The sequence below is a fragment of the Hemiscyllium ocellatum genome, chromosome 6 (assembly GCF_020745735.1).
Source record: "Hemiscyllium ocellatum isolate sHemOce1 chromosome 6, sHemOce1.pat.X.cur, whole genome shotgun sequence".
NCBI lineage: Eukaryota > Metazoa > Chordata > Chondrichthyes > Orectolobiformes > Hemiscylliidae > Hemiscyllium > Hemiscyllium ocellatum.
The window spans coordinates 87,280,783-87,306,538 of NC_083406.1; the positions used below are offsets into that span (position 1 = coordinate 87,280,783).

Genomic DNA, 25,756 nt, shown 5'->3' on the forward strand with positions numbered 1-25,756 from the left:
AAGCCAAGGACACAGTATCCTTGAGAAAAGGAGCAACTTTTAGAAAGAAGGACTAGCTTTGTGACACCTTACAGTGCAGAAAGAGGCAACTGGCCCATTGAGTCTGCACCGACCATCCAAAAGACATCCCACTTCCCACCCTCTCCTTGTAGCCCTACATTTCCCATGGCTAATCTACCTAGCTTGCACATCCTTGGACACTATGGGGAAATTTAGCACAGCCAATGTACCTGACATGTACATCTGTGGGAGGAAACCGCAGCCCCCAGAGGAAACCCACACAGATGCAGGGAGAATGTGTAAACTTGACACAGACAGTTGCCCAAGGCTGGAACTGAATCTAGTCCCCTGGCACTGTGAGGTAGCAGTGTTAACCACTTCAGTGGTACAGTGGTAAATCAGCATAAATTAACAGCCACTTAGAGAAAGTTCATTAGGAAGTGTCGATATGAATTTCGGAAGGGAAATTGTAGCTGATTCACTTGCTGGAGTTTGTTGAGAAGGTAACAAAAAGGTTTGATGAGAGTAGCACTGTTGAGGTGCATATGGACTTCCAGAATGTGTTTAATACAGTGCCATACGAGACTTGAGAGGAAAGTTGTAGATCAGGGAATAAAGGGGTCAGCAGCAACATGGATAGAAAATAGAAAATGGGAAACAGAATAATGGTCAATAGATATTTGTTGACCTGGAGGAAGTTTATAGCCCTATTGTGATCCTTGCTTTTCCTGATACACATTACGGATATAGACTTGGTGTACAGAGAACAATTTCAAAACTTGCAGTATGACACAAAAATTGGAAGAACTGTAAACTGTAGAATTTTGAAAAGACATAAACAAGTTAGTAGAGAGGTGGCAGATAAGGTTCAATGTTCCAGCAACACATTCTCAATCCTGGCGATTTACCTTATCCATACACCTTATGATTTTATAAACCTCTATAAGGTCACCTCTCAGTTTCCAATGTTCCAGGGAGAAAAATCCCAGCCTATTCAGCCTCTTCTATAGATCAAGCCCTCCAGTTCTGGCAACATCCTTGCAAATCTTTTCTGCACCTTCTAAAGTTTAACAATATCCTTCCTGTGGAAGGGAAATGAGAATTGTTTGCAGTATTCTAAAAGTGGCCTCAACACTGTCCTCTACAGTTGCATCATGACATCCCAAGTTCTTTGCTTAATGTTGTGACCAATAAAGGCAAGCTTGCTAAATGCCTTGTTCACCACTGTGTCTACCTGCGTCTCCACTTTTAAGAAACTAAGCAACTACACTCCAGGTCTCTTTGTTTGGCAACACTCCCCGGGGACCATTAACAGTATAAGCCCTGCCCTGGTTTGCCTTACCAAAATGCAACATCTCACATTTCACTAAATTAAACTCCACGCGCGGCTCCGCGTCCCATTGGCCTATCTGATCAAGTCCCATTGTACTTGAGTTAACCCTCTTCACTGCCTACACTACCAATTTTCATGTTAACTGGAAACTTACTAACCATACCGCCTATATTCACATCCCAATCGTTTATATGATTGACGAACAATGGTGCACCTAGCTCTGATTGGAGCAATGTGGTAGCTCAATGGTTAGCACTGCTGCCTTACAGGACGTGGGTTCAATTCCACCATTGGGCAACTGTCCGTGTGGGGTTTGCACATTCTCCTCGTGGCTGTGTGGGTTTCCTCCCACAGCCTGACTCCAAGGTAGAAGACAGAGGGTTGCTGAAGGTGGAGGGTTGTTTTTCACTGCTTTTTGCCATTTGGATGTGAACATAGGAGGTATAGTTAATAACATTGCAGATGACACCAAAATTGGAGATGTAGTGAAGAAGGTTGCCTCAGCATACAATGGGATCTTGATCAGATGAGCTAATGGGCCAAAGAGTGGCAGATGGAGTTTAATTTAGATAAATGTGAGGTGCTGCATCTTGGAAAGGCAAATCAGAGAAGGACTTACACGCTTAATGGTAAGGTCCTGGGGAGTGTTGCTGAACAGAGACACCTTGGAATGCAGGTTCATAGTTGCTTGAGAGTGGAGTCTTAGGTTGATAAGATAGTGAGGAAGGCATGTCGTATGCTTTCCTTTATTGGTCAGAGCAAGGAGTATAGGAGTTGGGAGGTCATGTTGCAGTTGTACAGGACATTGGTGAGGCCACTTTTGGAATATTGTGGTCTCCTTCGTATAGGAAGGATGTTGTGAAACCTGAAAGGGTTCAGAAAAGATTTAAAAGAATGTTGCCAGGGTTGGAGTTTTAGCTATAAGGTGAGGCTGGGTCTGTTCTCCCTGGATCGTCAGAGGCTTAGGGGTGACCTTATACAAGTTTATAAAATCATGAGGGGCATTGATAGGATAAACAGACAAGGTCTTTTCCGTGGGTTGGGGGAGTCCAGAACTACAGGGTATAGGTGTAGGGTGAGGGAGGAAATATTTAAAAGGGACCTAAGAGGCAAACTTTTCATGGAGAGTGGTGCGTGTATGGAATGAGCTGCCAGAGGAAGTAGTGGAGGCTGGTACAATTACAACATTTGAAAGTTGGGCACATGAATAGGAAGGGTGTAGAGTGATATGGGCCAAGTGCTGGCAAATAGGAGTAGATTGATTTAAGATATCAGGTCAGCATGGACGAGTTGGACTGAAGGGTCTGTTTCCGCGCAAGTAGGTTAGGTGAATTGGACTTGCTAAATTGCCCATAGTGTCCAGGGATATGCAGGCTAGATGAATTAGCCATGGGAAATGTGGAATTACGTGGAGGGGGTTGCACTTGATGGGCTGAATGGCCTGCTTCCATACTTCAGGAGCTTTATGATTCTCTGATCCTTGCTGCATATGCTAAATAATGAATGATGAATAAAAAGACCCTAATTTGTATTGAAAAAAGACAAAAATTACAACATAGTAGCTGTATACAGCACAATCAATTATCAACTGAAGTCACATAGGAAAGACCATTGTTTTGTTCAAGCACCAAACTAATATGCCAATTAAATCTTCTCAATAAAAAGTGTGAAATATTGCCATAGATATGAAACAGAACTGGCATGTTAGAAATGGTGAGTTAATGTCTCTTGAAGTAGAAAAGTTACAGAATGTGATATTATTATCTTTATTTAGTAAAAAGGCAATTCAATTCCCCTTTTGATTAAACAGTATGCTCTGCAGTCATATTAAATCATAAAAGATTATCTTACAAATAATTTCTAAGTGATCGATGGATTAACATGCTATTTCGTGATAGTAGCTCATCTTTATTCCAGAAGCTTCTTGTATCACAAGTGTATCAGCAAAGTGATATGGCATCAGAAATATGGACCCAAACATTGTTTTTCAATATCTTAAATAGTAATTTGATTCCAAGGCACAAGAACAAGCACAAAATAAAGGGATAGTGCCAGAATTAGAATACATATGATTTTACATATGTACAGCAAGACATTAAAAACATATCAAGCACTTGTTGCAAGAACAAATTACAGCTACACAGAAAATAAGAAATTACATGTATGATCCCTTAAATATGAAGTACTATCAAATATTCCAAATTTGTAATAATGATTTTCTATAGAAAATCTTGGAAGTTATTAACTACCAGTCAAAAATATCTGGCTTAGAATAAAGGAAGTAATTTTTAACTATATTCAGGCTCAAATTCAAAATACATACAATCTGTATCAACTCTCAATAGCGTTAGAAATATACATTCACGAGATAATGAATAACCTCTAATGTTTTTATATATTTTAAGATTTAACTGGGTTGAATCTTACACTTACAACACATTGCAGCATTTTCTGGAGCTGTTTAAAATACTGGATTATCATTTCTTAGCACCCACTCAAGGCTGGCTGCTCCACACCTGTTAGTAGAAAGTTTGGGATTTACCATTGACTTTTGATATTGGTAAATTTGTTTCTTTATCAGTGTGGTTGTGTTATAAATGCTCTGGACTAAGAAAGCAATTGCCTTGTTACTAGAGGGATTTCTGGTTTCAAAGTTTTCACGGGCTGAAAATGGAGCTCCCATGGTGGATTGTTTTGTGATTTTACATTACACATGTGGCACCATTTTCAATTTCAAAGGCACCACAAGAATAGTCATCTAAAAAAAAATGCAGAATTTTATTGGAAATAATGCCAAATGGCTAGAAAATTCTAAGTTATAAATCACACACGTCTCTTTCAGATATTATTTTCGTATATGACTCTCAATACACTAATAAATGAATCTGGTTGTTGTGTAATACTGTAATTTAAACAAATAAAACAATAATTCAATGTACACATCTTTCATCAATATTTTATTGGGTTGTAAACACGTGATTGTGTTTCATAGTAGCTATGGCACAACATTAGAACATCTTAGCCATTCTAATCCATTCTTGATATTTAGACATTTTAGGCTGGATTTCATTATTCTACAAACATTGACACTTTGGTATTTTTCTCTATAATCAATTTATAAGTTATAAAAATGTATTTTAAAGTCAAGTTTTCAATATACATTGGCTACTTAAATAACAGCCATCTTAAGTGACAATTATTTTTGAAACATTCAGTTTTTCTATAACCATTAAACTGCAAAATTTTAAGAATGGTGCAAAACCTCTGGTGCATTCTGAAAAGAATCAATCATGCTGTGCCATTTCACTACAATATTTTATTTTAATATGATAGTATTAAGGCGTTTCGTCACTTCAATTATAGACATATTAATCTGTACAACACTGAATATATCTAAATTTCAGTAATTACAATGGTTTCTAGAATACAATGGTGTTCAGTTTATAAGTGAATTTTCCCCAAAGATAAATAATAATCACATTTTCAATTACTAGTGAAGCCTTTTGTCATACCTATGGGGTTGTATAATGTTGTAGATCAGTGGTGACCAATACATTAGTTACTATCCACCTTTGGATAATTGGGAATTGAATGTGGTTAACTGTATTTTCAGTTAGAATATATAAAATAAATAAAAGTCACACTCAACCTTGTGATCTCAATATTCAGACTTCACGCATCTTTGATTAAATAGCAAAACAAAAAGTGGAGCATGTAAATGTTTTGGTTGTTCTATAGACTTCACCTCCTTGAATGCTGCTTATTTGCTAAAATGGTGTGTATTAGGTGAAAAAAATTGGACCCCCAATACCATGAAAACACCAGCAATGTTTTATGGAAAGGGGAGTTGTCATTGTAGTCTGGGCAAGTCTGGGTCACTTCATTGTTTGTCATTTTTCAAGTTAACACGCTTAGCTCTTACTCTAATAAAGACAAAACACTATTCACAATTGCTGTACAAATACTAGATTCTGCACTATAATGTGGTCATATCACTAAATTCATTCCAAAATTTGGTGAAAAGAAAAGTGTACTGAACAATGGCAGATGCTAGTTAATAAACATGAAGTAACAAAATCGGAAATTACTGGAAAAACTCAGCAGATCTGGCAGCATCTGTAGACAGAAACAGTTAACATTTTGTGTTCAGTGAGCTTCTTCAGAACTGATTGTAGCAAGGAAAAAGTTGGTATATATGCTGAAGATGGCGTGAATGAAGGGGGAAGTAGCAAACAAAAGTGGAGATGGAGCCCAGAGAGAGAGAAAAACGGTTGGACAAAGGAATAGGTAAAGGTCAGCCTGGGAGAATAAATAGCTGCTCATGGAGACTTAGGAGCTGACAATGAGTTGTTCGCAATAGCAGTCTATGTGATGACAAGGCTTGGTGTGTGGAATTTGGGGTAAGGACATGAGAGAAGGTGCTCAGGCCCTAAAATTATTAAACTGAAGACTGCAAGGTCCCGAGGCAGAAAATGAGGTGCAGTTCTTCTACATTACACTCAGCTTCTCTAGAATACTGTAGCAAGCCCAAGACTGAGATGCTCGCCAGAGAACATGTTGATGTTCTCGTCAGGCAACCAGAAGCTCAGGGTCATTTTTGCAGACAGAACATAGGTGTTCTGCAAAGTGGTCACCCAGTCATACAGTCATGGAGCTGTCCATCATGGAAATAAACCCTTTGGTCCAACTCGTCCATGCTGACCAGATATCCAAATCTAACCTAGTCCCACTTGCCAGCATGTGCCCCATATCCCTCTAAACCCTTTCTATTTGTATACACATCCAGATGCCTTTTAAATGTTGTAATTGTATTAGTATCCACCCTTCTCTGGCAGCTCATTCCATACCTGCACCACCCTCTGTGTGAAAAAGATGCCCCTTAGGTCCCGGATAAATCTTTTCCCTCTCACCTTAAACCTATGTCCTCTAGTTTTGACTCCACTACCCTGGGGAAAAACCTTTGCTGTTCATCCTATCTATGCCCCCCATGATGTTATAAACTTCTATAAGGCTACTCCTCAGCCTCTGACACTCCAGGGAAAAGAGGCCCAGTCTGTTCAGCCTCTCCCTATAGCTCAAATGCTCCAATCCTGGCAACATGCTTATAAATTTTTTCTTTACGCTCTCAAATTTCACAACACTCTTCCTTTAGCAGGGAGACTAGAATTGAATGCAGTATTCCAGAAGTGATCTAACCTGGATTGTTGGATATTTAATCTATATATGATATTCTGCTCTTCTCTAATTTTACCAGAAAATAGTAGGCGCAAAAATAATTCATAACTTCTGAAAGATAAAAAAGTCCATACTTCAGCAGATTTATCGTTACAGAGTATATGTCTTTTAGAGCTGCAACATGATCTCCTAACTCCTATACTTAAAGCACTGATCAAAAAAAGCCAAACATACCAAACGTATTCTTCACTGTCCTGTCTACCCAGAACTCTACTTTCAAATAGAGAGCTGCACTCCAAGCTCTCTGTTCAGCAACACTCCCTAGGACCTTACCATTACGTTTAGAAGTCCTGTCCTGATTCGCCTTCCCAAATTGCAGCACCTTACATTTATCTAAATTAAACTCCATCTGCCACTCCTTGGCCCACTTGCCCATCTGATTAAGGTACCATTGTATTCTGAGGTAACCTTCTTGGTTGTCCACTACACCACTAATTTTGATGTCATCTGCCACCTTACTAACCATACCTCTGATGTTCACATCCAAATCATTTATATAAATGATATCTGTGCTTTGGCTCCCTAATATATAGAAGACTACATTGTGAACAGTGAGTTACAATAGACTAGACTGAATGAAGTGCAGGCAAATTGTTGCTTCACTTAGGTGGTGTGATTGGGATCTTGGATAGTGAGCAGGGAGTAAATAAATGAGCAGGTGTTACACCTCCTGCAATTGCATGAGATGATGCTGTGGGGCTGTGGGAAAGTGTAAGGAGTAGAGGATGAGTGGAGCAGAGGGTACTGGAGGGAACGGTCCCTGCAGGAGATTGACAAGGGAGGGAATGGGAATGGGTGTGTAGTACTGGCAAACCACTGCAGATGGCAGAAATGGCAGCTAAGGATATTTTGGAAGAGAGTGCTGGTGGGATGTTAGGCGAGGATGAGGGGGACCCTATTGCTGTTGTGGGAGAGAAGAGAGAGGGTGAGGGCCAAAGTGCAGGAGATGGATCGCACATGGCTAAGAACCCTGTCACACACACCGTGTGGGCGGCACGGTGGCACAGTGGTTAGCACTGCTGCCTCACAGCGCCTGTAGACCCGGGTTCAATTCCCGACTCAGGCGACTGACTGTGTGGAGTTTGCACGTTCTCCCCGTGTCTGCGTGGGTTTCCTCCGGGTGCTCCGGTTTCCTCCCACAGTCCAAAGATGTGCGGGTCAGGTGAATTGGCCAAGCTAAATTGCCCGTAGTGTTAGGTAAGGGGTAAATGTAGGGGTATGGGTGGGTTGCGCTTCGGCAGGTCGGTGTGGACTTGTTGGGCCGAAGGGCCTGTTTCCACACTGTAAGTCTAAGTCTAAACTAATCTTAAACTAAACATGGTGGCGTGGAATCCTCAGTTCAGGAAGCAGGTGGACATTTCTGAAGCCCGCTTGTCGAAGCTGACATCATCGGAACAGATGGGATGGAGACGAAGGAACTGGGAGAATGGAATGGAATCTTTACAGGGAGTAGGGTGTGAGGATGTATAGTCCAAGTAACTGTGAGAGTCGGTGGGGTTGTAGTAGATATTGGTGGTCAGCCTGTCCCAAGAGATGGAAACAGAGAAGTTGAAAATGAATAAGATGTAGCTGAGAGCAGAGTGGAAATAGGAAGCAAAATTGAAGAAGGTTTTCAATTCCAGATGAAAGTGGGATGCAGCACCGATGATGTCATCGATGTACTTGATGAACAGTTGTAGGACTGATACTTGTGAAGTACCTTTATCAGTATTGTGTACATGATATTCTCTACTAAAGTTAAGGCATGTTGCTAAACTGCTTATACTTTAGACATAGCTGTGGCTAGTTAGTGATTTTTTATTGGACAATGTTGCTCCAGGTACGAATTTCAAACTGCTAAAATGTGATGTACGATTTGCATGGTCAAGTTGAATTTCTGGTTGCACCTTGTAATGAGCTCCACAGCAAAGTAGGGGTATTAACCCCGGAAACATATACATGCAGTGTTATTTTTACTGAGTACACTAAGAGTAGGACAGTGCTTCCATTCTCTGCTAGAATTGAAAGGAAATTAATGTATCCAGGTCATTTACTAATCTATGTAACTACTTCTTAAGTAGGACTTTGCTTTTGTATTATTTCTACTGCGAAACTTCAAGAGGTTAGAGACCACCCAGTTTTGTACAGAGCAACCTCGATTATCCAAACATTAATTATCTGAATTTTGCATTATCCGAACAAGATCCCAATGTCCTGTAAAAACGCAATCCATTATCCAAACAATCAGGTATCTGAACTCTCAGTTATCTGAACAAAATACTCCCGCCCATCTCGTTCAGATAATCAAGGTTGTTCTGTACTTATTTTTAGTGCACGGTGTCATATTAACAAGATATATTTCTGTATTGATACACATCCAATTTTTGTATTGATGGGAAATGTGATCTGATGGCTTTGTATACTTGCTTCCCTGTTTAATGATAGCTGTTAGTGAAAAATGCCAGTTTCCCAATTTATTTCAAAAACAATGTTGGTTTGACAGTTATGTTTTGAACTCATGACAGATGTCAACATTCTGATATCTAGCTTTTCCTGTTGCACTGCGCAATCTTTGATTCACCCGGGACTATAAATGGACTTTCAAATATCCTCTGTAATGAAAAGTCTGCTGAAGTATGGACCTGTTTATTTTCTCTTTCAGAAATTATGAATTATTTTTGCACCTACTATTTTCTGATATAATTAGAGAAGAGCAGGATATCATATATCGATTAAATATCCAACAATCCAGATCCTAGTAAGTGAATAAAATAAACACAAAGTTTAAATAATTATTTTCACATTATTTATTAAGTTCAATTGGGTTAAAAGAAGCAGCTGCAACGATGCACACAATTTTGTAGTCATGGAGTTGGCAAGCTTGGAGTCAGGATGGGTACTTAATTAGAGGAGATGTTGGTTTACCGCAAAGCCTGTTGTGTTATTGCTTCTGTCTGAATTAAAGCCGCAGTGTGATGTGCATGGTTGATTGTCCTACCTGCCACCATTGAGGTCCTTAAGTACCCAATTAAGGATACTTAAAGGCCTTGACCCAGCTGGCATTAATCTGTTGCAAGTTGACTTGTTGCCATGCAACATTCCTGACAAGCCAGTTGTGCAAAAAAATCAAAAGTGCTGGAGAAACATAGATGATTGGAAAGCATGTTTGTAGAAAAAGCCAAAGTTAACATTTCAAGTCCAGTTTGACTTTGCCTCAGAATTGTTTTGAATTGAAATGTTAACTCAGGTTCCCTCTCCACAGAAGTTGCCAGACCTGCTGAGTTTCTCCAGCAGTTTCTTTCATTTTAGATCTCTAATATTCACAGCATTTTACTTTTATTTTGGGTCAATTGTGCATTCAGCGCGACACCTTGGTGGTGCTGCTTCTTTCTGGCTGGGGAGAGCAGACTGTCCCTTGACAGGGTGAATCAGTGCCCAACAGAGATAGTGGCCTCGGACCCACCCAATCCTTCTTCCTGCAAAGCCCAATCACTAGAAACAACCATTCCAACTCCTCAAAACAATCAGTTACCTGATTATGGGATCCTCTGTGATTCTGAATGATCTTCCATCAGTAGCCACAGCCCCTTCTGGTGGCCTTACTAGTGCATGATTGGGTTTGGGACTTCCTTGGAAGAGGTAGTGCGGATCTCATGTTGGCTCTGCAGCTGACAAACTGCCATTACCTCAACAAGATTCTATCTGAAGGTTCAGCCAACAATTGCATTCTGCTTTTGTGCTAGTCTTACATGATGGAAAATTAGAGATGGACAAAGAAATCCTGAATGTAAAAAGTTTGAAATAAAAACTGAAAATTCTGGAACAGCAAAATCCAATTAGCATCTGAAAATGAAGAAAAGGTTTAGATTTTGCATGGGAATGCTAGAAACATAGAAAATAGGTGTTGGAGTAAGCCATTTGGCCCTTCAAGTCATCTTCTCCGTTCAATACAATCATGGTTCATCATCTGACTCAGTACCATATTTCTGCTTTGATATCTTTAGTCCTAAGAACTACATCTACATCTTTCTTGACTGTCGTCAATGTTTTGGCCTTCTCCAGAACTCAAACAGAGTGGGCTCCTAATCAAATGTTAAGCCATGTTTTTCATTCTAGACTGAACATCTTTGTATTTCCAACTGTTTCTGTTTTATTTCCCAATTAAAAGGTTATTTTATAAGTAACACTACAAATAGTAAACTTAATCAAATAAAATAATAGATGTAGTAAGTAAACAGATTTTCTGTAACTTATATAGTTGAGAAGTATTTATTTTGGATCAAAATTTTTGACTGTAAAATCTCCTTTTCAATATATCAACAAATATCTTTAAGCCAACTGTTTTAATGAGGTAATAAGACAGCTAAATATTTAAGAGATAGTTTAAAATAGAAAACATAAAAAAAAGGCACTCTTAATAGCTTGACAGTAAGTTTTGGACTTTGAACCTCAAAATCATTCTATATTGAAACTGGATATAGTACCTGTGTACATCTGAATATCTCAAATAGACACATATCCTATACCAAACAGCCTACTTCAGAACCTTAGAGCTTTCAATGCAAGTGTTGCTAACAATTTCACTTCAACAAATGTGTGTAGTGGAAAATAAGTGCACCTTAAACATTAGCAAAATTTCACAAAATAAATTAAAACACGCGTTAAAGTCTGCTATTAAAATGCATTTTATACAAAAACTGTATTCATGGTAATAAGATGTTTGAAGATCATTGTGCTGGGCTGTGGCTGTCTAAAACTTGTTCAGCTGTCAGTAATGATAGTACTTGATTACATAATTTCTTGTAACCATGAATCAGCTTATCTTTACTTATTATGAATAAGGGCTATTGATTTTAAAACTGTTGAATAGATGAGCTGATCACATGATTTGACCTCCAAATGCAAATATTTTCAAAATTTACAAAAAGAATATATTGTAGTTTTATATCCTGCTGGTCACTGATTGATAAAAAAAATACTCAGTGAACCTTTTAATAAATGAATCCAATGTTCTTTCACAGTCATCATTTTTAATCATTTGGCTTAATTTAAATAAGGCTTCCAGGCCATGATATCACTGTTAATGTAACTTTGTTTCGTTGCTCTTTCAGCATTGGGACGAGAGCTGAATGGCTCATTCCTGTTGTTGAGAGTCCATTCACTGCTATAATCATATCACCACACCTATGAGGAAGAGAACAAACAAAAATAAATACTCGTGAAACCTAATCACTTATAAGGAGTGACAGGTTGGAACATTGTAAGAATACTAACAACTGCACTCAGCTTCCAAATAGATAATGTAATTCTATTGGCTACTCTGGACTGATTTAGAAATATAGGTGCTTTTACTGATTAGTTGATTCCTGTTGTTTTCTGGCATCTGTGTGGTCACTTCCAAACTAATGTCCTGCTAAAAATTCCAGTCAGTGATAATGCTACACAGATTCTTACTGGTACAGTGGGTGATAGTTGTTTGGAAATTCTGCTCACCATACAAATTGAGTTCCTACGTATATCTAACACACCTCAGTAGCAGAATTGAAAATGCTTTTTTACCCACACTGAAATGATAGATTAATCTTTAAATTTGAAAAGAAACATATAACTTGGGAAAATATGAACAGTTACATAGAAATAGGGCATTCTGGCCAATCCGTCTATTCTGGTATTTATACACAATGCGAACTTCATCAGTCTTTGTCTACCCCAATGGCATAATCTTCCATTGTTTTGTCCCTTACATTCTTTGAGCATCCCTTTACAGAGGAATATCAATTATCTGAATATCAGATTATCCTAAGGAGAACTTGAAGTTCCAATAGAAACATTAGATCAAATACATGTTTCCAACACTGATCGCACCTTTTGTTTACAGGGATTAAAAACAAACTTGGCTTACTGAAATGCTGCCGAGAACAGTCCTGGACATCGATGGGAGCCCAGGCACTGTCTCCAAATGACTGACCTCCTGCCCTCTCGCTCTTCACCCCCACACATTTTCCCTAGAGTTCTACACAGGGGTGTACCCTAAACCCCCCTTCCCCAGATAATCACTCCAACAATGCCCTGTACAGGGCAAAGGTGGAACCTGTCAAAACGTTGCAGTAAACATTTGTGTGCGCTACTTGGAGAGTGACCACCTCCACCCGAAAAGGCAGCAGCAGCAGTCTTGTTGTTGGTGTCCAGTCTGGCTGCACCGAGACAGGGCCGGGGGGCACAGTGGGCGGTACTCAACGGGGTTGGGGGCGGGTGGAGAGGAAGGGTGACAGTGTTGGACGGGTTTTGGGAGTGGGTGGGGGGGGGGAAGTGGGGGCGGGTAGGATGGCAGTGTTGGATGAGGTTTGGATGGTGGAAGGTGTTGAATGGGGTTTGGGAGGAGTTGGCGGGTGCGGTGTTGGGTGGAGTTTGGGGGGTGGTGTTGGGGGCGCGGACAATGGGGGCGGTGGTAGATGAGGTTTGGGCGGTGGATGGGGGGTGGTGTTGAATGGGGCTTGGGGACGGGCAGGGTGCGATGTCGGACGGTGTTTGGGGCCGGGAGTAGGAGCAGGTGGGGGGCGGGCAGGGGGCAGTATTGAACAGGGTTTGGGGGGCAAGCGGGAGGCAATATTGGACGGGCTTTGGGGGACCGGAGGGGAAGCAGTGTTGGACGGGGTTTGGAGCGGGTGTAGGGGCGGTGTTGGATGGGGATTGAGGGGCAGGTGGGGGGCAGTAGTGAATGAGGTTTGGGGGCGGGTGGGCAGTGCGGTGTTGGATGGGGTTGGGAGACGGAGGTGGGGCCGATATTGGATGGGGTTTTGGGCGGGCAAGGGACAGTGCAGGGCTCGCGCGAGGTGTGCTGCTGCCTTGTCTACTGAACTGCCTCTTCTGTTAGGCTGACGTAACAGAAAACTCCAAGCCCCAGAGGAAAGGCATTGAATCAATTAGCTGAATAATTAATTATCCAAATGAAATAGTGCCCGCCCATCTCGTTCTGATAATCGAGGTTCCTCTGTAAATGCATTCATGTTACTTTTCTCAACTACTCCTTCTGTAAATAGATTCCACATTCTAATTACTGTCTGGAGAAAATTTCTCAAAATGTTTTATGGAAATTATAAGTGATTAATCTTATATTTGGAGCCACTCGTTTTGGTCTCATCCACAAGTGGAAACATCTTTTCTCTGCCTAACATCTTAAAATCTTAAAGATTTCAACCAGGTCACTGCCCAGTCTTTTCTTCTCCAAAGAAAAGAGCCTTGGACTTGTAAATCTTTTTGGATAGGTAATAGAAGCAGATAAGTACGCAGAGGTGTTTAGAGTCATAGAGATGTACAGCATGGAAACAGACGCTTTGGTTCAACCTATCTATGCCGACCAGATATCCCAACCCAATCTAGTCCCACCTGCCAGCACCCGGCCCATATCCCTCCAAAGCCTTCCTATTCATATACCCATCCAAATGCCTCTTAATTGTTGCAATTGTACCAGTCTCCACTACATCCTCTGGCAGCTCATTCCATACACGTACCACCCTCTGCGTGAAAAAGTTGCCCCTTAGGTCTCTTTTATATCTTTCCCCTCTCACCCTAAACCTATGCCCTCTAGTTCTGGACTCCCCAAACCCAGGGAAAAGACTTTGCCTATTTAACCTATCCATGTCCCTCATAATTTTGTAAACCTCTAGACGGTCACCCCTCAGCCTCCGAAGCTCCAAGGAAAACAGCCCCAGCCTGTTCAGCCTCTCCCTGTAGCTCAGGTCCTCCAACCCTGGCAACATCCTTGTAAATCTTTTCTGAACCCTTTCAGGTTTCACAACATCTTTCCGATAGGAAGGAGACCAGAATTGCAAGCAATATTCCAACAGTGGCCTAACCGATGTCCTATACAGCTGCAACATGACCTCCCAATTCCTGTACTCAATACTCTGACCAATAAAGGAAAGCATAGCAAACGCCTTCTTCACTATCCTATCTACCTGCGACTCCACTTTCAAGGAGCTATGAACCTGCACTCCAAGGTCTCTTTGTTCAGCAACACTCCCTAGGACCTTACCATTGAGTGTATAAGTCCTGCTAAGATTTGCTTTCCCAAAATGCAGCACCTCGCATTTACCTGAATTAAACTCCATCTGCCACTTCTCAGCCCATTGATCACTACATGCCCAGTTTGTAATAACGAGCATGCATAGATGATGCCAAATGGCAAGTTACATTGTTCTTTGGAACATATGCAAAGCGCCAACCAAATATTACTGACTGAAGAAGAGTCACCACACTTGAAAAGTTAACTCTGCTTTCTTCCCTCAAATGCTGCCAGGCCTGCTGAATTTTGCCAGCAATTCTGCTTTTGTTTCAGATCTCCAATATCCATAGTTCTTTCTTTCATATAACTGACTGAGTGATGTAAGTAGGAGAAACATTTGCATTAATTCATTAAAAAAAACTTTACTTAAAGGCAGACTAACAAGCTAAAAAGTTGAAAATACATTTCATTGAGGCATTTTACGTAGTGATGATATGAATTCAATACACATTTCATTAATTTTCGATCAACTTGAGGTTTGTAGCATCAAGGATTCACTGATTCACTGATGTCATTTGTTCTCAGATGGTAGAGTACACTGACTTGCTCATGTTGTAGATGCAAACAGCCACAAGCTCTATTTAGCAGGCTTCCCTTGGGTGCAGGACATTGACGACTGCAATCTTGTCATTCTGAGAGCTCTGACTTACAAACTTGATACCTTCATTAACTAAAAGTCCTTCCACTTCCTGAATGTGCAGGTTGTTTGTAATCACAGAAGGTTTTATTGCAAATCTGTGCACAGTACCCTGGTGGCTTTGATGAATTATTCATACGGAGTCATTTCCAACTGACTCAGCATTTTTCATGATTGACACAGATCTATAGCAGCTTCCAGGATTCAGAAGTACACCTCAAGGAGGTAGCTAATTTTTATATTATAAAAATATACTTTATTTACAAAAAAACTTTATAGACGTACACATTTCTGTACAGTCTTTGCACATGAACAACAAACATTGAAATTTAGCCTTGCCCGTAATTGCGAAAAAAAACCAAGGCATTTCTTACTTATACAGGACAATATTTACGTACATTTCAGACACTGGGAAGTCCTGATAACTGATCAGACTCCCACTGAACTTTGGCAGAAAGACCTTAGACTGTGGTCTTTTCCCACGGCGCCTTGGTGGTAGCTGCCCCAAGCTTTAATGAGTCCTTCGCGTGTTATCTGGACCACGGAATGTGCCAGGCTGCAACACTCTGTCAAGGTCAACTCTTTGCATTGGAAGACCAAGAAATTTTGGAAAGATCACATATTTTCACTAAGTTGATAGTTCTCCAAGCATATTTGATATTTGTCCTGGTGGTGTCCCAGGGAACAGACCGTAGAGCACAGAGTCCTGCATCAGGAAGCTGCTCGGCACATACCTCAACAAAAGCCATTGCATCATTCTCCTTCTTTGCAAAGACAAATTCCAGAAGCAGATGGTTTGAGGGTAGCACACAGTGGCGGAGAAAATATGACATGCATAAAGGATTGCACAGGCAGTGGCCTTCTCAGCATCAGCCAAGTGATGACTTGATGCTTGTTGGAAAATTCTGATATGAGACATTCTACCAAATGACTTTGACAGTCTGCTCAGGGAACAACCCAACAGGATCCTCCCTCTCCTTTTTCTGCAGGGTCTTGATGATTCTACTGTGCTGACCACTGCCTGATGGACGGATGGTCAAAGGTGTTTTTCTTTAAAGTTTTCCAATTAGGGCAGGTGACATGGAACGATCCCACTACTTCAAGTGGCAAAAGGCCAAGCCCATTCTTCGTAAAATCAGAGACAGATAGAATCTCAGTATATATTGATACTTGGTGCTTGCATACTGAGGGTCTATGCACAGCTTGATGAAGCCACACACAGATGTGGCCAGAATGAGGTCGGTTTTGGGTATGTTATTTCCGTCTTATCCAGAGCTTTATACATGGTGTCCCTTTGGATGTGGTCCATCTTTCATCTCCAGATGAAGTAGAAGGTGGGGCCCTGGTGACTACAGAGGTGCAAGCTCAGGGAATAGGCCAGTCTAATGTCACGTACAACAACACCACAAGTACCTCACAGCAGATGACACAATGGAGAGAGAATGCCCAATATCTGCCTCACCTTAATGATACGCTCCTCTCAAGATACCCCAGCACCTCTGAACTTTATACCAGCAACCTTAAAAGGAGAGTACTGCAGAGCTCCTCCAGGTCACCAGGTGCCTTTTGTTAATTTTGTTTGGGCTCCATTTGTCATTGGGGGAGGAGTTTGGAAATTGCAAGTCTCTCTCATGAATATAGCATTTTCTAGTTTTGCAATGGAGTCAGGCCATGTTTCTGCTATGCATGGTCATGGAGATAGCTGGCTATTTAAATAATCAGCTGCCTTCATTCACGATATATTTTTGCAGCCCAGGACTGTGGAGTGCAATCCTTGTAGAGTGTACATGGTAACATGTAATTTTAATCTTTGTGTATTCATTTGATCTCAGGTATCCCTTTAGATAGATAAGGTCTTTGGATATGGTCCTGAACACCTCTGGTGCCCTGTAAGATGCCCTCGAGAATTGTTAAAAGTAGGCATAAATGTGCATTAAAAGTACATAAACTCATTAACTTCCAACTTATTGGAAGCATCGACTTACCTATCCAAATGAACTGCCAAGAGGACCTATAAATGTCTTGTCCTTTAAATCTTTGGAAAATGTATCTGGAATGTTAAAAATATCATTGCTGGCTATATCATTCTAACTGTTGACATAAGCCTGAGGGCTTCCGATACTAGATTAGTGCTGCCTGACTGATTTCATAACAATCTATTATCATAGCAGGGTGCATTCTGTGTCCTATTCTGATTCACAGTTACAAGTGGTTCTTGTATCATATGAATTTCCGAAGCTTTATGTTATAAAATATTATGCATTTGAATTTAATGTTTCTTGTTCTAAGGCACCATGAAATTGAAGAAATATAAATGTAGTGTTATGAACGACAGTATTATTTAAAATTTCGAGAAATCTGCAAATAACACTTAGAAATTTATTTTATCTAATTTCTGCATGGATCTTGAGGCCTGACCATCGCAAAATATGGCCAAGATAATGTTGTAGTGTAAGGGCAAAGAAGTTAAAAAGGACCGTTAGGGTGAGTAGAGGGGCATAAATTGGGAGGGAGAGTGTGAAGGGTCTTGCAGATCATTGGTGCATGGACGGGTCTTGGGAAGTGTGTGGAGTGAGAGGAGTGAGGGTTGAAGGGATGTTTTGTGCTTTCGTTTAAACAGTGCCGGAACTCCAAACAGGTTTTCACTCAGCTGACCTTTGCACCCAGTCTTCTCTTCACTGCTTCTGGGTTTGCCTGCCCACCTTCAAATACAGACTCCACCTGCAGACTAAAGATCTGATACCTGGGCAATCATTGTTACAGGTCAGGTTCATGGAGCCTGATTCTCCTGATTCTGTGCACTGGACTTACAAATGAAAATACAGGCCTATGAGCCAGTTAGAAAGTTCAAATGTAAGTAGACAGTTACAAAAAATCTCAGTGTTATTAATGATATAACTAAAATGATATACTTCCATTTTACCATAGGAGCTTCATTAAGAATATTGCATTTTTACAGCTTAAGGAATTTGAAATTCCATTAATTATTCACTGAGAATAAATTTGAAAGTTGTCAATACTTAGTATTATGAATTAGGTACATGATATTATATTTCAGAAAATCTGTGCATTAATGAATTTTCCTGGAAGATGACAAGTTGTGCTCCAATACTATAGGAAACAACAGTAACTGGATGACTTTTTACATAACGTTCTTTTGTACAAATTTCAAGACGAAATCTCTTGTAAACAGAACATACACAAAAAGAAAAATTGTAAGGAGGGGAGAGTCAATTTTTAATTTGATGCTTCAAAAGTAGACTTTATATAATAATTGAATATTCATGCTATTGTAAAGAAGAACACATCTGGGACTTTGCCTCAGCAATGAAAGAGCTAGTCGTATGTAGAATTTCTCAGTTTAAAATGGAGGCTTCATTCAGGAGATGGTTCCAATTTAAGACAAAGAAAGGTTACTTACCTCAATCTTCCATCATAATAAGCTGGTGTCCCAAATACAATTGTTTTTATAAAAAATGGCTGATTACAGTGATTTTCTTCATAACCACCAACAATACTAAAGCCCCAGCTTCCTGAGTTACTCCTCCGGAGGACAATATCATGACTAGCATGAAGGGAACTGAAAAGAAATGAAACATTATAATGAATGCTCCATTATGTTTTCACTTGATTGCTAAGTAGTCTTGATTCTTGACATCTACTTCAGACTTCAGGAGACAGAAAAAAAAGCAGAAACAGGAAGAAAAGGAATGTGTCTCGTGTGAGTACTAAGATTCTGGCAACGGGAAAAACATATCAAAACGTAAATCATCCTTAGATGAGTGATCTAAGTCACAATTCATTCTTTTGGTATACAGATCACTCCATGAAGCAGCTCAACAGGGATCTACTTTAAGTTAGCTGATATGATACCAAATCTTAATGAGTATCCTTAACAAAGTCTTCTGCCTACTACAGAACAGCAAAGAAAAATAGATTGCACTATCCTTGTTTTAGTTAGTCTCAGTCTTTTGTGCCACATACCCCTATCTTTGGCGAAACACATACAAAGATATGATTGATATCAAATGCTGAACGTTTCTGATCATCAGTGTAGTAAAAAGCAATATTTTGATTTGTGAGGAAGGGGTTTAAAGTTGGTATAATACTATCCTAACAATGGGCAAATTATAGTACCACTTTGGGAATCAACTTATAATAAGACTTAGCCATAAACCTATATTGCCAAATTAATGACCAATAGTACAAGTTCATGAGAGAAAATTAGTTTGCAAAAATTTAGAAATTCCAATGCAGGATACATTACTTATGAAGAAACGTAACTATTATTGAGTGCAAGAATGAAATTGAATTTACACATCAAGTTCACAAAGAAAGATAATAAGGATGATCCCCCAATGAAACCTGGCAGAAGATTATGGTAAGTTGCTCCTGAAATGACACATAAATTTGAATGCAAACAGAATATGAATGAACTGAGGATGACCATGATTCAAAAGGCCAACCCATTCGGAAAACATTATTGGGATTGATGTAAAAAGTTCAATACCAGGCAAGGCTAAGAGCATTTTGGTGTATTTGTACCAATCAGTGCTCATTTCTCCAGTCCCAATATGAGTCTTGGTTAAAGCACACTGATGAGGAGTTTTAAACCAAATGCACCCACTTGGCAACTGCAATCCTATGCTTGAATATGTCAAGCAAATTGAAAGTCCTCACCATGCAATTTTGTGCACCTCCTTGATATGCAAAGAATATTGTTAATGAAGAATTGGCGAAACGTAAACAATCATAAACCATTCAGGAAGCCCTCATACTCTTTGGAAAGAAATGAATTTATAGAAAATTTCTTCAATGTTTCTTAGCTAACATTGAAAAGGATTATCATCTGTTTAACTTGACTGAATACACAATTCACTCACCTTGGCAATCCTAACCACATGACCCATGATGGTGACCAAGTGGTTTCATGTTCATTCTCAGTGTTTGTGCTGAGTTGCTCATCTGCAACTTGATCCTGCTCTTGCACAGTTTGTACTTCCAGTGCCTTTAGTATAACAACTGGTGAAGTGGCACTAGTTTTTAACGTGGCCACGGCTTCACTGTGACTCAGACAGGTTAGGTCAATACCATTGATGCTTAGTAGCACATCTCCTATTAAAATAACCAAACTTACTTTCAACTTTCCGTGCATTTTAGCTGCGGGGTGCTTGCATTAAATTACACAAATCTTAATTTTTCATGTCTTCTGATATTTTTACAAGATCATTCTAGAAAACATTTTGGAACTTGAATCAACAAAATATAATTATCCACTAACTTGGGAAAATGTTAGTTTTATTTTAGTTTACTGAGAAGGAGACAATAGCTGGTTTGTTACACTGATCCTTTGAAGAAATGAGAGACTGATTCTTTTCTTAAATAGTCAGCATAATCAACTCAAGAGATATATTTCAGAGCTGAAAGGCTGATCTTGATACATAGGGTCAAGGTATGTTGACAGTGCCAAAGTCAGGGCAAGTTCAGTTGTTGGCATGTCCCATACCACTTCATTATCATCAGGCCAATAATCAGGAAGAAAGTTCTTCTTTCGACACCTGTTTGTTAAGCAGAAGAGCAGCAGTTCTCTTCTGCCTGCAATGCCACTGGCAGGTGTCCTACTGCTCTGTAGAAGAGCAGCCAGTGGAGTTTAGACAAAGATAAATATGGGGTCTCACCAGGACCAAGGGCCATGGACCAGGAATAACAGGTGGGATGGGAAGGGAAATATTGTGAGAGGATGCACTCTGAGAGGCACAGGTTTCCCATAAGTCACCCTGTCCTCTCTTACACCTCTGACAGCTTACAAGCTTTTACTGGGAGTTGGCACTGGTCTTCCACACAACAGCTAAATGCTGAACAGCAGTTAAGGGCCTCAGTTTGCCTACAGGAAAATGCCATCCATTGTTATCTCTGCTGTGGGTAAAATATACTCCAGAGGAGCGAAAGATCCTAGCCATGATCTCAGTCCTCATTGTCAAATTTTGGTGTAATTGGTTAGAAACTAATGCTCTATCTATCAGCCTATACAACAACTCCTGAAAGATAGCACTAACAAAAGAAAAAGTTCAAGTGTCAATCATAAGCAACCATTCAAAACAAAGCATGGTCAATAATAATGTAGGATGTGGGATTACTTAATTTCTTTCCCTGTTCTTAATTTCAAAAAATGTTGGGTGAGGCAGTAGTGCAGTTGTAACATCACTGGACTAGGAATCCTGAGGTTCAGGCTAATATTCTGGGGACTGGGGTTCAAATTCCAACATAGTAGATGGTGAAGCTGAAATTTAATGAAATCTGTAATTAGAAGCCAATCTAAAGGTGACCATGTAACCATTGTCAAATTCTCATAAGGCTCACTGATGTTCTTTAGGTATGAAAAGCTGCTGTCCTTACCTGGTCTGGTTTACATAGAAATGTATTTCCAATTTGACAGTTCTTTCATAGCACAGATTTGTCAGAGGAAGGCAAACCATGCTCCTTTTCACAGTTGTCAGCATCTATATTCACAAATGTAATCTCCTGACAGCCATTTTGACAGCTGCTGGGAGTGTACTGGTGTTAAATAGGTATGGAGCCAGGAAAGTGGGGTGCCAGCTGGGGAGGGAGTAGAGTACTAGTTGGGTATGTTGCCAAGTGGGTAGGATGCTAAGTGGGCTTTGTGCTATGTTGCAAAGTGGCAAGGAGTGAAGATAAATGATGCACTCTTTAGAGTGGGTTAGGGTGTCCTGGTACAAGGACAGGCTGGGTTTTGTGGTGGAGGGGAAGGTGAGTAGGGAATGTGGGTGTCAGGACTGGGGTTTCGGAACTGGCAGCAGGACGGGGTTAGGTCATCTAAACCCTTTGTGCAGGTGCAAAGGGTTTGGGGCTTCTGTATATGGGAGAGTCTAAAGTATGGGTTTGTTTTATAGTGAACCGGTGAGTAAATTAGTAAAAATAACCTAAAACACAATATCTCACAATAATTGGTCATAGTCTAACTTTTCCTTAATAACTATTTTACTTAATTTCATCAGGAATATCCGAAGCCTCTGGTTAAGTGAAGAATTTTGGAGTTATCCCAGCAGCAAGGAATTGCCCAGCGGAAAATCCAATTTCTTGGGCAATTCCTTCTGAGTCTGCTAGGCCTTCTGGTGGGCCTCTCTCTGCGTCGCATCTACACGGACATAAAAATTGTCCAGCCAGTGGTAAATCTGCCCAACACTTTACCAGGCCTGGAAAAGTTATAGAAAATGAAATTCATAGATACAAAAAAATCCTGAGAATAGGATTAGTCAGCATTGTAATTTCTTTGAACTGCTCTCAAGCTCTACGATTAAGTAAAGCAAGCAAAATTTGGTCAATTCCCACTCTGCATAATGTTAACAAGTATGCTATTTAACGTAGATATCGAACTGAATCACCAATGAAGTTCCTGTGGAGCGCTGGCCAGTGTGTCATCTTACCACGTTTGATCCTCCCTTCTCTGTAGAGGCAGCCATGTGGCTGTACACTGGTGACAAAGATCGGCAATTCACCATTTTTGCTGCCCCGTCCTCCTGCTACTGTCATTCCTAAAGATTCATGAGGCTCTTTCTTTACATGGATCTCCTTTTCTTGACAAGTAACACATTGGGACAGGTCCTAAGGAAACAGGGAAAACATCTGCTTTCATTAAATGTTTTAAAATGTTAATGATAAAAGCAGTTATCGTTAATGAAAACAGAAAATGCAACAGAACCACAGCAGGTCTGGCAGCAGAGGGAGAAACAGAGTTAACTTTTTGTGTCCGTTTTGACTCTTCTTCAGAATCCTTCAGTATCCATAGAATTTTGCTTTTATTTAAATCATCATGAATACATTTTCACTAATTCTGAATTACTTGTATTGCACCTTATTTTTACGCCTGCTTTATTTAACTCAGGGGAGGAGAGGCATTGGCATCTTGGTAATGTCACTAGATGAGTAACCGAGAATGCCAGGCTAATATACAGGGGACATAAGTTTGAAGCCTACCATAGCAGATGGTGAAAATTAAATTCAGTAATATCTGGAATTAAAAGCTGGCCTATTAGTGACCATGTAACCACTGTGGGTTGTTGTAAAAATCAATATAATTCACTACTGTATTTTAGAGGGAAATCTGCCACCTTTACTGAGTCTGGTATATGTGCCTTCAGACCCTCAGCAATGTTGTTGACTCTTAAGTGGCCTCTGGGAATTAAATGCTAACTAAGCCAACAATGCCCACATCTCATGAACAAATAAAAGAAACTGAAAGGTGGATTCTAATGGCACAGTAAACTATCTGCAGCTTTTCTTGAGGTTGACCACATAATCCTCCTCCAAAGCCTCCTTAATGTAGTTGAACTGGATGAGATTGCCCCCTGTAGATTCTATTCCTAGCTTTCCAATAGTAGACTAGAGAATGTCCATCATTAACCTTTCCTCTGAAACATTATTGCCTCTGAAAATTTGCCCAAACATCTATTCTTGACCCTGTACTATTTCTCATCTATATACTGCGCCTTAGTGACATAATGTGCAAATACATCAGCTTCACTAGTACACTAACAACATCCAGCTCTACCAACTACTAATTCTTCTGACTCCACCATGGCCTCTTCTTTGTAGAACTGTGATTCCAACATCCAGCGCTGGGTAAGCAAAATGACCTTCAGTTAAATATTGGCTATGATGAAAGCAATGTTTTTAGTCTTCATTGCAAAGTCAATCTTTTAGCCAATAACTCCATTCATCACCACGGCTGCTACCTGAGGCGGATGCAAATATTTCAATACGTTGTTGTCCTATTTGACACTGAGATGAAATTCTAACTCATTATCCACTTCATCATTAAGGTCAACAAATTCTATTTCATAACATTGTCGGTCTCCCCTTGCCTCAGCCAAACCTTTGTTACATCAAAACTTACCTATTTCAAGGCTCCTTAGTTATCTTCCACTTTGTTCATTTTGTGAACCTGAGCTCACACATAACTCGGCAGTACATATCCTAATTCACACCAAGGTCTATTGGCTCACTACCCTCTACACTTGTGCACTGCTGACATACATTGACATCTAGGCCAGTGATGCATTGATTTTAAAATTATCATTTGTGCTGTCAAATCCCTCCATGGCCATGAATGCTTCCAGTCCTATAACATTTCTATCCTCTTCTAATTTGGTCATTTGCAAATCACCAACATTCATTCCTACACCATTCATTGGAGTGCCTTCAGTTGTCTAGGCATCGAGCTCTTGGTTTCCCTCTCTGAACCTCTTTTCCACTTTCTCCTCCTTTAAGGAATTCCTTAAAATCTAACACTGTTAAACTCTTGGTCACCTGTTCTAGCACCTCCTTAGATGGCTTGGTGTGGCATTTTGTTTGACAAAAGTCCTGTGAAGTGTGTTCGGACATTTTCCTAATTTAAAGGGGCTACGTCAATGCAAGATCTCATTAGTTACTGATTTTCCTTTTTCTGGCCCATTCTCCCTGTCAAAACTAGAAACACTGCTTACAGTCACTGGTGTCGGCATTTCTAACAAAATTAAGACGACAAGAAAATTTAACAGAAGTTCTGTTATTCTGCTGGGCAGGTTCAAAAATAATATTCAAGAATATAATGGTATTCCACAGATCACCATAGATTTGAGCAATGAAATGTATCATATTGGGAACTGTAAAATAATTCCTAATGGACAAAGAATATTATCTTGGGTGATTATAAATTTGAAGCAAATAATTTTAATTGAATATTTAATATGAAGTGATTGTCAAGCATACTAAAGCTAATAGAGATAATTTCAAAACCATTTTTATAATGCAGCTAATTAGTTAACATCTAACATGTTCAAATAACATAAAATCATACATTTTAATGAGATTCATTACTGAGTTACTTTCTCACTCACCTTTTGAGAACTCAGTCTGCTGTGATACAGGAGCTGTGTGTGTTGGGGCAAATGTTGATTACTTGTGAGAGATCCTGACTCTCGAATAACATTAGAAAGCTGCTCGTTTGTGGTTCTACAGATAACAAAATGAACTCTCTCGCCACTGGCCTGATAAACATGGAAATAAAACATTTAATTATTTATTATTTTATTTTATATACCATTCATTAATTCTTAAAATAAAAGCATCTTTTGAGGGATAAAAAAAGATAGAAAAAGTAAGTCTTGAAATTATTATAATCCATTAGGTTGACCTTTTATCTCAAATGCAATAAAAATTAGACCCAGATTGCAATGAAAACCTTTTCTGGCTGTTGTAAGCGTTCCAGTCAATATCAACTCCTAATTGATACCCAAAATGCAAGAACTGGGTGCATACCTTTGAGGTGGGAATTGGGAATTTGGCCATAGCCCAAAACACATCAGTGCCTGCCCACAATAGCTTCATGATGGAGAATCGGAATGGGCCGGAGCCAAGGATGGCATTCCTGTTAGCAACTCAGAGGGCAAACTGGCAGGTTTGCAAAGCAGCTAGGTTGAAACACTTGTCTGTGCTCTGTGGAATATTG

The 25,756-nt window shown here is 39.9% G+C and overlaps 1 protein-coding gene across 1 annotated transcript in view; it reads right to left on the reverse strand.

Moving 5' to 3' along the window:
• Nucleotides 1-11,089: 11,089 nt before the first annotated feature.
• Nucleotides 11,090-25,756, reverse strand: part of lnx2a (ligand of numb-protein X 2a) — a 97,530-nt gene continuing 82,863 nt past the window's right edge. Inside the window, exons 6-10 of the mRNA XM_060826756.1 lie at nucleotides 25,146-25,295; nucleotides 22,695-22,872; nucleotides 20,133-20,364; nucleotides 18,671-18,829; nucleotides 11,090-11,731 (exon numbers count right to left, since the gene is read on the reverse strand). Of these exons, the coding sequence (XP_060682739.1) occupies nucleotides 11,596-11,731; nucleotides 18,671-18,829; nucleotides 20,133-20,364; nucleotides 22,695-22,872; nucleotides 25,146-25,295 (855 nt within the window). The 3' untranslated portion in view covers nucleotides 11,090-11,595. The remainder of the gene's footprint in view (nucleotides 11,732-18,670; nucleotides 18,830-20,132; nucleotides 20,365-22,694; nucleotides 22,873-25,145; nucleotides 25,296-25,756) is intronic.